Raw genomic sequence first — 13,887 nt, 5'->3', positions numbered from 1 at the left:
CCACTGCCCGCTCCGAAAAAATATTTTGCCAATTATCATCATAACTTTATTTGGTTGTTACAAACCATTAAATTGCATAAAACATGATAAAACAGTATAATATAACAAGTACAATTAATCAAGAACAGGTATAGAAATCGAACAAGTCTTAAATGGACCAGTCATCAAAGGGAGGAGGGCAAACTACATTTCAAACACAAGTGGAGGTCATCCCAAAACCTCTTCCAGTCCGCAGGATGGCTTCCAACACGAAGAAGTGGTTCTCAACTTTGAAGTCCAGTTTGAAAACCAAGTTTAAAATACGGTAGGGAATGAAAACATAAATCCAGAGATAAGGAAACTGCGTGGTATTCAAGTACCGTGTAAGACTGACGGCCGTGCAACAATACACAGAAGCTGATGTGTAAATACATGAGCAAATGAGCACAGGAAAGCGCAACCACATGATGAATTTAAAAGTTACATTAGGAAACGTGTCCGCGTATACCCTGCAAGTACTTCACTTGCCAACCATTCTCAAAGGAGAAGGGGTGTTTTTTGCAAATGGGTTACGACCATTTTTCAAATGGCGGTAAATAGGTAATGTTTTGCGACCATATTTCGGTTGCAAAATATTCGTAACTATGATTTCAATTCAGTAGGAAGGGACACCCTCAATACGCCCATTTCAAATACAAAATCGCGAAACCCAAATTGAGATTCGGTAACAAATTCTTGAATCGCAATTTCGACTTTGTTTATCCCAAAAGAACTTCAGAACCTGGAGCCGAACCTGTCGGAGCCGAACCTGACGCCGCAGAAGTCCCCGCACGCGACAAGGGATCCGCAGACGTCCCAGGAAGAGGAGAAGAGGAATGAGCCAAAGAGGCCTGCAAGGCCGCTGCATAGGCCTCCATCTGCGCTCTGGTCGCCCCCGCGGCGGGGAACGGCAGATAGGGTGGCGACGCGTGGGGCTGCACCACCCACAGAGAACCTGCACCCCTCAACAGGCCAGGGACCGGGCCTCGGGGATAAACTGCGACACTTACCAACAGTTGAGCGACGCCCTTGCGGTCCGGGAGAGGGAAGATGGCGGAGACGGAAGTGAGGGTCTTGAAGCCTTCCACGGGGGACGGGCGCGGCGACGACGCAGAGCTCGACATGCGTGCCGAAAGGAGTTTCATCCGGCGCTCCCGCCGGGACTTTAGCTTCATTTGCTGACACGCCTTGCAGTCCGTGGAGTCATGGTGCTCCCTCAAACACCACATGCAGATGGCGTGAGGATCCATCGCCGATATCTGGCGCGCAAGACGAGCACGTCTTGAAGCCCGAAGGCATTCGCACAGTTCTCAAGAAAAACACTTAAAGCAGAAAAAGAAGGCCTGAAACAGGCCAGAAACACGATCCGGATCTGCGCTGCGCGCAGAAAAGAAGAAAACTGACGTCAGCGCGCCAGGATTGAGCTTGTGTGACCTCGCTGACGTCACACCCGCGGAAGACATTGGGGCGGAGTCACGTGGTACCGCCCCCCGGCGCGCAGAGATGCTGGGCAAGAATGTTTTCTGGGTCCAGTCTCATGCCAGCGGATAATTCTACGTTAAGGAATCTGCGGCTAGTAGTCTATCAGATGCTTGGAACCACCACTGACCCTATTACAAAATCCTTCCAAACATCTTCAATGCTTGTTTGGAAAACTATGCGTCTCTTTCTAACAAAATTACTAACCGTCTGTTTCAATATTCTGTGTGTGATCATGCTTTCAGACCACCACTCATATTTTAGCACCTTGTTTTCTCTATATACAATGAGCACATGCTTAACGCCACATACTGATGGGTTTAAAAAACTTCATGACTATTTCCGATACTCTCATGCAAGTATGACCATTCTAAAGGTCTTAGCATGTTTTGAACAGATCATGTCTCTTATTTTCTTTTGTTCCATGCCTGCAATTCATTTTCTTGCGTACCAAGTAATTATTTTTCTAATTGATACCCACTTGGGACACTGTTCCCCATTTCATCTCACAGATAGCACCTTAAAGTTTTATGCCGATAATAAGCAACTCTACTTGAAAGTCTTCCCTGCTTCAGACATCCAACGCTTCAAATACTGCCTGCACATCATCCAGACCTGGATGTCCAGTGCCTACCTGAAGCTCAACCGAACGAAAGCAATAGGTTCATTGCGTCTGTGAAATTTTGTTGCAATACATTTGTTAACGACGAAGGTTTCATTTATAAGAATCTTATTATGACAGTCTGCTGAGCTTATAATGAAGAGTACAATCATAAAAGGCTTTAGACGGTAGGAATAAAGCAACTCATATTTGAGTTCTATACAAAAGGATACAAATGTGAACATATCTCAAACATACTGAACGTCTCCAAAAACATACCTGTGCAGGTCCACAAGCAATTCCAACAATATGTTTTGTGTCTAATCCTGAGAGAGCTGTTGGTTCGGGCTTGGTGATCCGCAATGTGTCAAAATGTTGGCACTGATCATTGCTCCCCCAACTATGAACTTCACCATCTTCTGTAAGTGCTAAGCAATGTGTGGAGCCAACTGCAATATCAGTCACTTTTTTACCTGTTGGAATAAGTTTTTTTTAAGTTCACTTTATTTCAGCTAATACCCAAAAACAGGTATAGAATCAGCACAATAAAAAAAGCATTCCCTTGATATTAAATAAGATTTCACAGCACACGTGTAACAATAACATAATAAATATGAAATTAAACTTCAATTCATAATCAAGGCACAAGTCTCAGAACATATATAACATTCTGGTATACATATTACAGAAATTCCTAATACAGGGAAGTTGATGAGTCGAAATGGGCAAAGACTTATTTTCAAGGTGCAACAAAAATGCTATATAGTCCTTCTCTTTGTGTCAACCAGCAGCAAGTAAAAAAGTCCTCATACAATTTTTAAGTCAATACAGTCTGGCGTTTCAAAGGGAAAACAAACACTTGGCTCTTAATTTTAATGCCAGATAAAAAGATGACGAAACAGCAAAAAAGGGAAGGCCTAATGTATCAGATTTTGCTAGACGAACAGCCAAGAAGTTCCTGAAAAGCAGGTTCTTGAAAAGCATGACAATCAATTTCCTTTTAAATTTACAACAGAGGAGATAAAATATCAAAAGCTGTGATTCAGTTCCTTCAAGGTGATCGCAATAATGAAAAAAATGTAAAAGCTTAAGATTTGTGGCCCACTTGGAATTGATTTCAAGCTTAGGAAATCCTTTACTGGGCCACCCGAAGTGGTCTACAGTATTCGGTTAGAATCGATTTGTTCTCAATAGATTTTTTTGAGGAGACAAGATGATCTGGGTGTGAGGCTCTCCGGACTTTAACAGTATTATGATACACCAAGATTTTCGAAAGGCTGACAGATAGATGTACAGTAACCAAAGCAGATGATGCACTTTTTCAATTTCCAGGATCTCTAACATAACAGCTTTAAATGGTCGGAGTGCATCATAAGTTCATAATATCTGTTTTGCCATGTGATTAAATTCTTAATCCCAGATTCCAAAAATAAAGGGACAGTATAATTGGGGGATTAAACTGACATTTTAATTGACAAAAGTAGATTGCACCTTCACAATCATTAGTCTTGTAGGTCAGAAAGAATGAGACAGAAGGTGAACATAGGTAAATTGAATAAACAAGAACCATTTCTTTAAATAACTGGCAACCAGGTAAGCAGTATTACTTCACAATAAGTAAGAAAAACATGATGTGCATGCTTGAATGCAAAGTAAGGAGAGATCACGTTTAACTATGATCTCTAGGTTTGCAACCAAAATCTCTGGGTGAAAGTCTGGACGAAAGTGGGGAACCACGGCCATGGGGTGGGGAATAGGGAGGAGGATGGGGTGGAGGGGTGGGGGGGAGAGAGAGAGTGATACTCGGACCTGGAATTACTGAGCTCTCCAGTAATTTCTGATTTCACACTGGACCCTCCATGTTCAACTCATAATGGGATAGATTTTCGGTATAGGCGACTCATGGGGTGGGGAAAATCCAACCCATTTACCAAGCCACTCATAATCAGGGCCTTCGTGATACTTAATAAGAAGTAAGTTTAACAACAAGCTCATAGGTTTAAATGCCACCAGGTCCACCTTTTCCTCCATCCTTCCGAGGTAGAGCAAATAAATATCAATGAATTGGGAGATAGTAGCATTTAGAATTACAGAGCATTTACATTATGGTAATAAAGCACTACAGTGGTGCTTATTGGTCCGATAGGTTTCATCTAGTCCAAATCTTTAAAGTAATATAAAGAAAAGGCATAGTAAGGAAAATTTTACGTACCTGGTAAGCACCTGTTCTTTGCATGTACAGCTGTAGATTCACATGCTTTGCATACTCCTGCCATCCAGTGTTGGGTATATATGTTTGGAAGTTGTTTTTCTTCGAAGAAGTCTGTCCAGTCACGAGGTGGGTCACTCCTCCATTCAGTGATAGTACACATGGGCATCGACTCCAATGTTAGATTATTTTCCCGCAGAGGATGAGAATAGAGATACCAAAGGTAGAATAGAGATGTCCATGCGTATGTATGTAAGATAAGAAGGAACTGCAACAGGTATAAGTACCCGGGGAGGCAGGTGGGTGCATGTAAATCTACAGCTCTACATGCTAAGAACAGATGCTTACTGAGTAAGTAACATTTTCCGTTCGAGGCATGTGAGCTGTAGATCACATGCTTTGCATAGACTATACATCAGTATGCTCCCAAAGCGGTGGCTAACCTGTAGCTGTTGAAGTTGTTTGAAAAAAAGGTGTTTTAACTACTGGCCTACATTAGCTTGTTGCCTCGCTAACACATCAACACAATACAGTTTGGTGGATGTGTGTGGTGTAGACCCTGTTGCTGCCTTACAGATGTCAGATAAGGGAATATTTCCTAAGACGGCCATAGTAGCCCCTATTTTGTGGGTGGAATACACTCTAGGGGGTATTGGCTTTTGCTTTTGTATAACATGTTTGGATACATTTAACAATTCATCTTGCAATACCCGATTTAGAAATGGGATTGCCTTTGTGAGGTGGGGAAACAGCAACAAAGAGCTGCTTTGTCTTGGGAAAATATTTTGTTCTTTCTACATAATATAGTAGAGCTCTTCTAAGATCAACTGTGTGTAGAGCTCGTTCTGCTACAGAATCAGGTTGAGAAAGAACACAGGTAACTCAACCGATTGATTGATGTGAAAAGCAGAAACCACTTTTGGAAAAAATGTGAGATTGGTTCAAAGAACCACCTTGTCTTTGTAAAGTTGAAAGAAAGGCTCTTGTATAGTTAGTGCCTGGAGCTCACCAACTGTCCTTAAGGAAGTGATTGCAATAAGAAAAGCAACCTTCCATGAGAAAAATTGTAGTTGACACTTGTGCATTGGTTCCAAAGGTGGTCCCATTAGCCTTGTAAGCTATGTTCAAGTTCCACACTGGTGCAGGTGGAGCTCTTGGTGGTATTATTCTTTTTGGTCCTTCCATAAAGGCTTTAATTACTGGTACTTTTAACAGAGATAAGTGTTGTCTGTTTTGTAAGTATGCAACTACTGCTGCTAAATGCAATGGAATGGATGTATAAACTAATCCAGATTGCTGTAAGCCTAAGAGATAACAGATGATGTTTTGTACTGAAGCATCCAGGGGATTGATATTGTTACAATATATTACAAAACATATCCACTTTGCTGCATAACATGCCCTAGTAGTAGGTCTCCTAGCCTCCTTTAGGATATTCATACAGTCTGGTGGTAATTGTCAAATAACCAAATTCTATGACTTCAGGAGCCAAATCACCAGGTTGAGTTCCTTGGGATTTGGATGCCTGATTTCCATGGCTCTGAGTGAGAAGACTGGAGTTGAGAGGCAGCTTTTGGTGTGGAAATACTGACAGCTCCAGCAGGGTGGTGAACCAGGGTTGATATAGCCAATTGGGAGCTATGAGAATCAGTGTGAGGGAGGTTTGCCTGAGCTTCCGAACTACCAGCAGAATGAGTGGGAGAGGCGGAAAAGCATGGGCAAATATCACTGACCAGTTCATCATTAGGACATTGCCTTTGGACAGCGGGTGTGGGAACCGGGAGACAAAGCTTGGGCATTTTGCGTTTTGAGCTGTGGCGAACAGGTCTATGTGAGGAAATCCCCATTCCTGAAAGAGGAAGAAGAATTTGGGGATGAAGTTCCCACACGTGGAGTTGCGGTCTCTGTCTGCAGAGAAGGTCTGCAATTTGATTGTTTACTCCCGGGAGGTGTTCTGCTAGGAGATCAATTTTGTGATGAATGGCCCATTTCCAAATGGCTTGTGCTAGGCGTGACAGTTTGAAAGAGTGTGTCCCTCCCTGTTTTTGTATGTAGTACATAGCGGTCATGTTGGCTGTGCGGACTAAGACAGTTTTCTCTATAAGGTGAGTTTGAAAGGCTTTGAGCGCTAGAAACACTGCTAGTAGCTCTAGGTGATTGATATGTAGGCTCCTGTACTTTAGAGTCCATAATCCTTGGATTGTGTGCCTCTGTAGGTGAGCGCCCCAACCAGTGAGCGAGGTGTCTGCTGTTAGCATGGTCTGCGGAACAGGGTCGAGAAAGGGCTGCCCTTTGGATACATTTTATGGGTTCACCACTGCAGAGAGCGATGGGTGCGGCCATCTACCAACACTAGATCAGTCAACTGACCCTGGAATTGGTTCCACTGACTTGCTAATCATTCTTGAAGGGGATGCATGTGAAGTACAATTATAATGCAAGACACCATCATTCCTAGCAGTTGCATGAATACCTTTGCTGGTAATGACTGGCCGGGCAGAAATTGAGTGAGAATGGACTGAATATTATGAATCTTGGCTGCACTGGGAGAGGCTAGAGGTTTCTGAGCATCTATTGTGGCTCCCAGATGAGTTTGTGTGTTGGAAGACAGTAGATGAGACTAACGCATTTACTGTAAACCCTAGTTGGTGAAGTAAGTGAATAGTGGTTTGAGTGTGTTGGAGACACATTTGGTAATTGCTGGTTTTGTTGAGCCAGTCGTCCAGGTATGGGAAGACATGGATGTGTTGTCTTCTTAGATGTGCTGTCACTACTGTCAGGCATTTGGTAAATACCCTGGGAGCAGTGCTAACTCCAAACGGGAGTACTTTGAATTGGTAATGATGACCTGCTATCATGAATCTGAGGTATTTGCGGTGAGCAGGATGAATTGGAATGTGGAAATATGTGTCTTTTAAGTCTAGAGTAGACATAAAATCGCCTTGCTGTGAAAGTGGGAGCACTTGTTGAAGTGTTACCATGTGAAAATAGCTCTGACAGTATGTAGAGGTTTAGTTCTCTGAGGTCGAAAATAGGTCTCAGGGACCAGTCCTTTTTGGGGATGAGAAAGTACAGGGAGTACACACCTGTTCCTTGATGTTGTAACAGCACAGGTTCTATGGCTCCTTTGGACAGGAGACTGTACTTCTTGCTGAAGTAGATGTAAATGTTCTGGTGACATTTTGTGAGAACGTGGCGGAATGTTTGGAGGACTGTTGGTAAGCTCCAGGCAATAACCATGCTGGATAATTCCCCAGCACCCATTTGTCTGTAGTTATTGATTGCCAGATGGGGAGGAATTGTAAAAGACGTCCCACGACAGGTGTTAAATGATCGGGGGGAAGCATGGGCAGGTCACTGTTTGTTGAGAGAGGGGGAAGTACGTGTTGTGGAACCTTTTCCTCTACCTCTACCCTTGCCATTGTTACCCCTGTACCCTCTAAAGAAGCCTCTCAAGTAGGAGGATTGATTGTTGTCCTTGTAGGGTGCAGCAGTAGAGTCTGAAGAAATGGTCTTGGACCCCCCACGATAGGAGCGACGAAAGGAGCCACAATTAGGAGACTATAGGGCTCCCATAGATTTAGCTACTCCTGTATCTTTTTTCAGCTTTTCTAAGGACGTATCTGCTACCAAAAAGATGCTGTTTATCGAATGGTATATTCAAAATGGATTGCTGGACTTCAGGTTTAAATCCAGAGATCCATAACCATGCATGCCTTCTTAATAATACACTAGAGCAATTGCTCTAGCTGCAGTGTAAGCAGCATCCAAAGCACACCTCAATGATGAATTTGATATGAGCTTTCCTTCTTGGACTAGGTCTTGAGCTTTAGCCTTATGCTCATCTGGTAGAAATTGGAGCAAATGCTCCTTTTCCTCCCAGTGTGCCCTATCATACCTTGCTAGAAGGGCCTGTGTGTTGACAATACGCCAGTGATTTGCTGCTTGAGCGGCTAGGAGTAGTTTCTTTTCTGTAACTCCAGTTCTGTAGTAGGGGTATCTCTGTTATAGTCATAATCTAGTGAATAGTCCCGCCCATGTGCGTGGACCCCGGAGCAATAAAAAATAATCTCTAAAAGGTGACAAATCATGCAGACCTGCATACACCTTTAAGAGAGAATTTAATTTAAAGACAGATAATGCAGCCTATACCCACAGGCTGCACTGTCCAGTACTTCAACTAGAATTCCACCAACATCCACAAACAGCACTGCCTGTCTAGTTTTTCTCCACATAGGAAAAAACCCTGCCTCTACCAGCAAAAGCCTCTGGAATGATAGAGAGGAAGGAGTGGACAGACAAGCCCCATAGGCTGCCATTATGTGGCTTAGAACAGGATACTGTGCCTTTAAGAAAACATTCCAGATTTCCAGAACTTTCCCCAGTATCCCAGAATGCCCAGCAGGTCCCATTTACTTTGTTCTTTTTGAAGGCGTAGCACGCCAGACCTGTAGCATTCTTCATATGAATAAAGATCTCTCCACCGGGGAGGAGGGTGGGCGCTTATGACTATAACAGAGATACCCCTACTACAGAACTGGAGTTACAGAAAAGAAACTACTCCTTCTGTAGAAGGGGATCTCTGTGTATAGTCATAATCTAGTGAATAGAATGGCAAGCCCATCCCCACAGAACAGCAGCGGTGGAGAACAAACAAGACAAACCCACTACTGTGCGAACAAATTTCACAGCGAAGCCTGCCCAAACTGAGCATCTGCCCTGGCATCCGAGTCCAGACAGTAATGCGCAGCAAAGGTATGGACCGACTTCCAAGTGGCCGCCTTGCAGATTTCCGCAATAGGAACATTACGCAGCAAAGCCATCGTGGCAGCTTTGCCCCTGGTGGAATGAGGCTTAGGTTTACCCCCTAAGGTCTTATTAGCTTTTTGATAACACAATTGTATGCAGGACACAATCCACCTAGAAATGGACTGCTTAGAGGTCGCAAGACCAGTCCTGACTGATCCATAATTAACAAACAATTGGTCAGACCTACGAATATCCTTGGTTTTATCCAGATAAAATTTCAACACCCTCCGAACATCCAGGGAATGGAGAGACCTTTCCGCTGGCGAAGAGGGATTCTGAAAGAACGTAGGTAAAGTTATGGTCTGGTTGACATGAAAATCAGAGATAACCTTAGGAAGAAATTTAGGGTGAGTACGCATCCCAACCTTAGCAGCATGAAATACAGTATAAGGTTCTTGACAACATAATGCCTGAAGTTCACTCACCCTGCGGGCCGATGTAATGGCCACTAGGAACGCCGCCTTCCAGGATAGGTGCTGCAATGAAGCCTTGTGAATGGGTTCAAAAGGCTCCTTCATCAGTCTGGACAGCACCACATTCAAGTCCCAGGAAGGCGAGGGAAGTCTGACGGGAGGAAACACTTTCTTCAAGCCTTCCAAAAAATCCTTGACCACAGGGATCTGAAAGAAGGAAGTCTGTGAAGGGCATTTCCTGTAAGCAGTCAAAGCAGCCAGATGTACCTTAATGGAATGGAAATTAAGGCCAGACTGCGCCAGATGTAAAAGGTACGGAAGGATGACATCTTCCTTACATGTTGTCGGGTCAAAGTTCTTGGACTTACTCCAGATACAGAACCTCTTCCACTTGTAAGCATAGGATGTCCTAGTGGAAGGTCGTTTAGACTCCTTCAGTATGTCCATACAATCGTCTGGTAGATTCAGATGGCCATATTGCACTATTTCAGGAGCCATGCCGCCAAACTCAAAGACGAGAGGTTGGGGTGCACCATCCGCCCCCCGAACTTCGAGAGAAGGTCCGGCCTGCACGGCAACCGCATGTGAGGAAGGAGAGACCGGTGAAGAAGGTCCGTGAACCACCACTGCCTGGGCCACTCCGGGGCGATCAGGATCATCCGCGCCCTGGACTGGGACAGCTTGATGAGCACCGCCGGAATCAGGGGAATGGGTGGAAAAGCGTACAGAAAGCTGTTCGACCAATCGATCCATAGCGCATTCCCCAGCGTCCCCCGCTGGTAGTACCTGGATGCGAAGTCTCGGCATTTGCTGTTTTCGGCGGTGGCGAACAGATCTACGTCTGGAGTCCCCCACCTTGCGAAGACTTCTTCTAGTACTTCGTCGTTTATGACCCATTCGTGGTTGTAGGAGAGTAGGGTCTGCTATCCTATGGTCACCCCAAATTTTTGCTTTTTGCTTCACTGGTTTTTGACATATTGAGGCTGTGGGCCTGCCAATCAGACCCCCAGCCTGCTGTTCTCTCTACTAAATTAAAACTATGCACCCTAGGTGCATAACCAATTGGAAGTGGATCACCCTGTCAGCCCCTGTACCAGTGTACACTAGGTACCCAGGGCATTGGTGTACCCAAGGCCTGCCAGGGGCTGAAGCATGTATTATGCCACCCCAGGCTTGGCCTAACAATTTGACACAACTGGCTGATCACTCAGCTGGGGTAAGTTGGTGTAATCACCTCTTACTTAGGTGTAGTATACCTATATCTAACCTTAAATGGGACACATGGTAACCTATAAGTCACTCCTATGGCAGGCCTTAACAATCCTGAAGGCAGAGTGCTTGGTTCCATGTGAGATGGTGCTCTGGCATGAGCTGAGCCTGTCTGCAGTGGTCGGAACAACTTCCTTCTACTGTTTCCAGATATCGTCATACCATATACTCTTAAGTGCATTATGAACCTCGCGGTTAAATGCTAACTTTGGTTTGGCTTTATCAAAACATGTCGAGTAAGATGTCATACGAATTGGAATACTAACCCCTCGCCAATTCTGGCGACGGGGTTAGCATTCCACCCTTCTAGAGGGACACGACATGTACAGTACCTGAAACCCGGGTAAAATCAGACATAGCCTCAGCTCCACAAAATGGATGCTGCCACCACAGACACAAGTCTGCCCTGCTGCTGCTGGGAGTCCTTCCAGCTTGGGAGGTGTGGACAAAGGGTTTCCTGCCAGGGGAGGTGCATGCACCACCCCAGACAGGATTTTGTGTATTGGTCAGGTAGGGCTTGAAAGGAACCAGACATGCCTGTGGCTCACAAGGAGCCTCGGTGCATATGCCAGTTCAAACCGGTCCTGGGGCACACCAGTCCCGGGCCTGGGGCGAGCTGGACAAAGGATTGGGGGTGTAACCACCCCCCTTCCTGGTCCCACCCATAGGGAGGGACCTAGCAGGTAGTCCGGCCCCTAGAATCCGCTTAAAGGTAGGAGCTGTGTCCTAAGACTTCAGACATCCTGGAATCAACTTGAAACTAAGAAGACGGGAACTTCGACATTCTGCTGCACAGAAGACTGAAGGAAATCTCCCCTGTTGTCAGGGAGTGACCACCTTGCTAACGCAAGCACCATCCAGCGAATCCACGTCTGCTTTGCCGCCGCCTCCCGCCGGAGCCCGAGCCCAGAGACTGACAAGACCTGGACCTCCAGACCTCTCACCGCCCGATCCACAGTCCCTGAAAAGAGGAGACCCGTGGAGGCACCGAGACACGTGGAGCCAGCCATCTTGAAACGACCACGACAAGCTGACAAGTGCAACAACCGAGGCTCCCTCCAAGTTGTGCTTTGGGATCTGAGAAGCCCAACCCTCGAGCAGCATCTGCACCAAAGGTGAGCCCTCCAGCATCTCCACGATCTGCGTGGGGCCCTTCTGCATTTTGCCACTCGACGCGCCTAACCGGTTGCTGGCCCGCTGGCTAGTAGCCATCTTGGTGACGAACTTCACGAAATACACCGCTGGTCTGGTTGCTCCAGACTGGCCCTTGCTCCCCTCCAAAGGAGCAGTCCTTCTGACCTTGCGGGTCAGAACAATCAGCTTATTTCATCTCCTACAACAATTGCTTTTGCCAAGGCTTGTTTGCTTCGATCAAGTCGCTGACACCGCCGACAGCGAGAGCCTGCGTGGGACAGCTCGTGAACCGACTCCTGGACGTCGTCGACCTCCAGGGACCACGTGGCTGCAGAGACAAGCTAAACCTTTCTTCCTGTTTGCACCCGACATTGCCTGGTACCCACCTGGTGCCACGCTGGTCACTGGCTAGTGACTGTGAACACTGTCCCCTCTGCTTACAGGTCTTCAACATCTCCGATCCACTCTTGGATCCACTGCATCTCTCCCGGACCGACCGCCTGCAGCATCTTTGTCTTCAAGCTCCACGGAACAGATAGAAGAAACCTGACGCACTTCGAGGCCTATGCACCCGCTTCCTGTGGGTGAGGTAAAGCTGGCACACCTGTGCCCAAGTGTAGTATTACATCTCTAGTGCCTGTGTTCCAAATCTTGAGTTCCTAGTCCATCCGGAAGATCCTCTTTGCAGTAACTTTGTACTTTTTACGCACCCATTGAAACCTATGGGAGCACGCGTGTGACTATTTGCTCTGCACACGCCACCCGTGGACCTCCTGTTCACTAACTGAAGTTAGCTCCTTGTAGGCCCAGCGATTCTAGAGGCCCTAGGCCTTTTCCCTTTTCTGTTCGTGGTACTTATACCACTATTTTAGTATATGGTTCGAGTGGCCACCAGGGCCTATCCATATAAAGTGCAACTTCTGTGTATTCTACTGTAATCTTATTTGACGATTTGTGCTCCTGTGCTCATAAAGAGACTAGGGGTTACTTTGAGAAATAAATACATATATATTTTGAATATATATCTGTGTGGTGTCCTTTCATTGGTATAAAAGGGGGTTGCATTTGGTGAAACAGCTGGCTTAACACGCTTCACGAGTTTAGCCTCAAAGACTGCTTAGCCTACGCTACCACTAGGGCAGCTAGTCCGAAAAGGTTGACTTACAACCACACCATAAGGGTTGCTTGGCATGGTACAAGGTGATCACTTTAACTAGTGAGCATCATATACCAGGCCAACTTCTCACAGTGGTTCTCCTGCATCAGCCTGCTCAAGGCGTCCACCTGAGCATTCTGCACCCCTGGCAGATGCGTGGCCGTAATCGTCAGTCCTCGGGCCAGCAGCCAGATCGCCTGCGCCTCCTGCGACAGAGTGCGCGATCTCGACCCCCCCCTGCTTGTTGAGGTAATACATCGTGGTTGTATTGTCCGTCTGTATCAGCAGCGAGTTGGTCTGGAAGGACGGAAGGAAGGCCTTCAGTGCCAGGAAGACAGATCTGAGTTCCAGGAAATTGATGTGGTACGTCGATTCCAAAGGAGACCACTTTCCTTGAATCTGCAAGTCCCCGGAATGCGCTCCCCAGCCCTGGAGAGAAGCATCCGTCACTACACTCGTCGTGGGAATGTCCTTGTGGAAGGGAACCCCCTTGAGGAGGTTTTCCGCCGAACACCACCACTTCAGAGACTGAAGAGCATGCAGCGACAGTCGTATCTTGTCGTCCCAAGAGCCTGTCCTCTGATCCCACTGATCCTCCAAGCACTCCTGCAGTGGTCTCATGTGTAGCCGTGCGTGAGGCGTGAGGAAGATACAGGAGGCCATCGATCCCAGTAGAGAAGACACCTTCCTCACTGTCGTCGATGGAGCAGTCCTGAGGTCCTGAGCCTTCCGAAGGAGTGATAACCGTCTCTCCTCCGAAGGAGACACGCTTGCTGACCGCGTATCGATGGAGGCCCCC

The 13,887-nt window shown here is 46.3% G+C and overlaps 1 protein-coding gene across 1 annotated transcript in view; it reads right to left on the bottom strand.

Annotated features, from left to right (window-relative positions):
• The window catches only part of LOC146805589 (E3 ubiquitin-protein ligase HERC2-like), a 1,563,844-nt gene that overhangs the window by 1,316,379 nt on the left and 233,578 nt on the right, over positions 1–13,887 (bottom strand). The window contains 1 exon segment of the mRNA XM_085622871.1: positions 2,378–2,571. Coding sequence (XP_085478997.1) covers positions 2,378–2,571 — 194 coding nt within the window.

Source organism: Triturus cristatus, chromosome 8 (assembly GCF_964204655.1).
Source record: "Triturus cristatus chromosome 8, aTriCri1.1, whole genome shotgun sequence".
Classification (NCBI taxonomy): Eukaryota; Metazoa; Chordata; class Amphibia; order Caudata; family Salamandridae; genus Triturus; species Triturus cristatus.
This window is presented reverse-complemented; position numbering and strand designations above follow the sequence as displayed.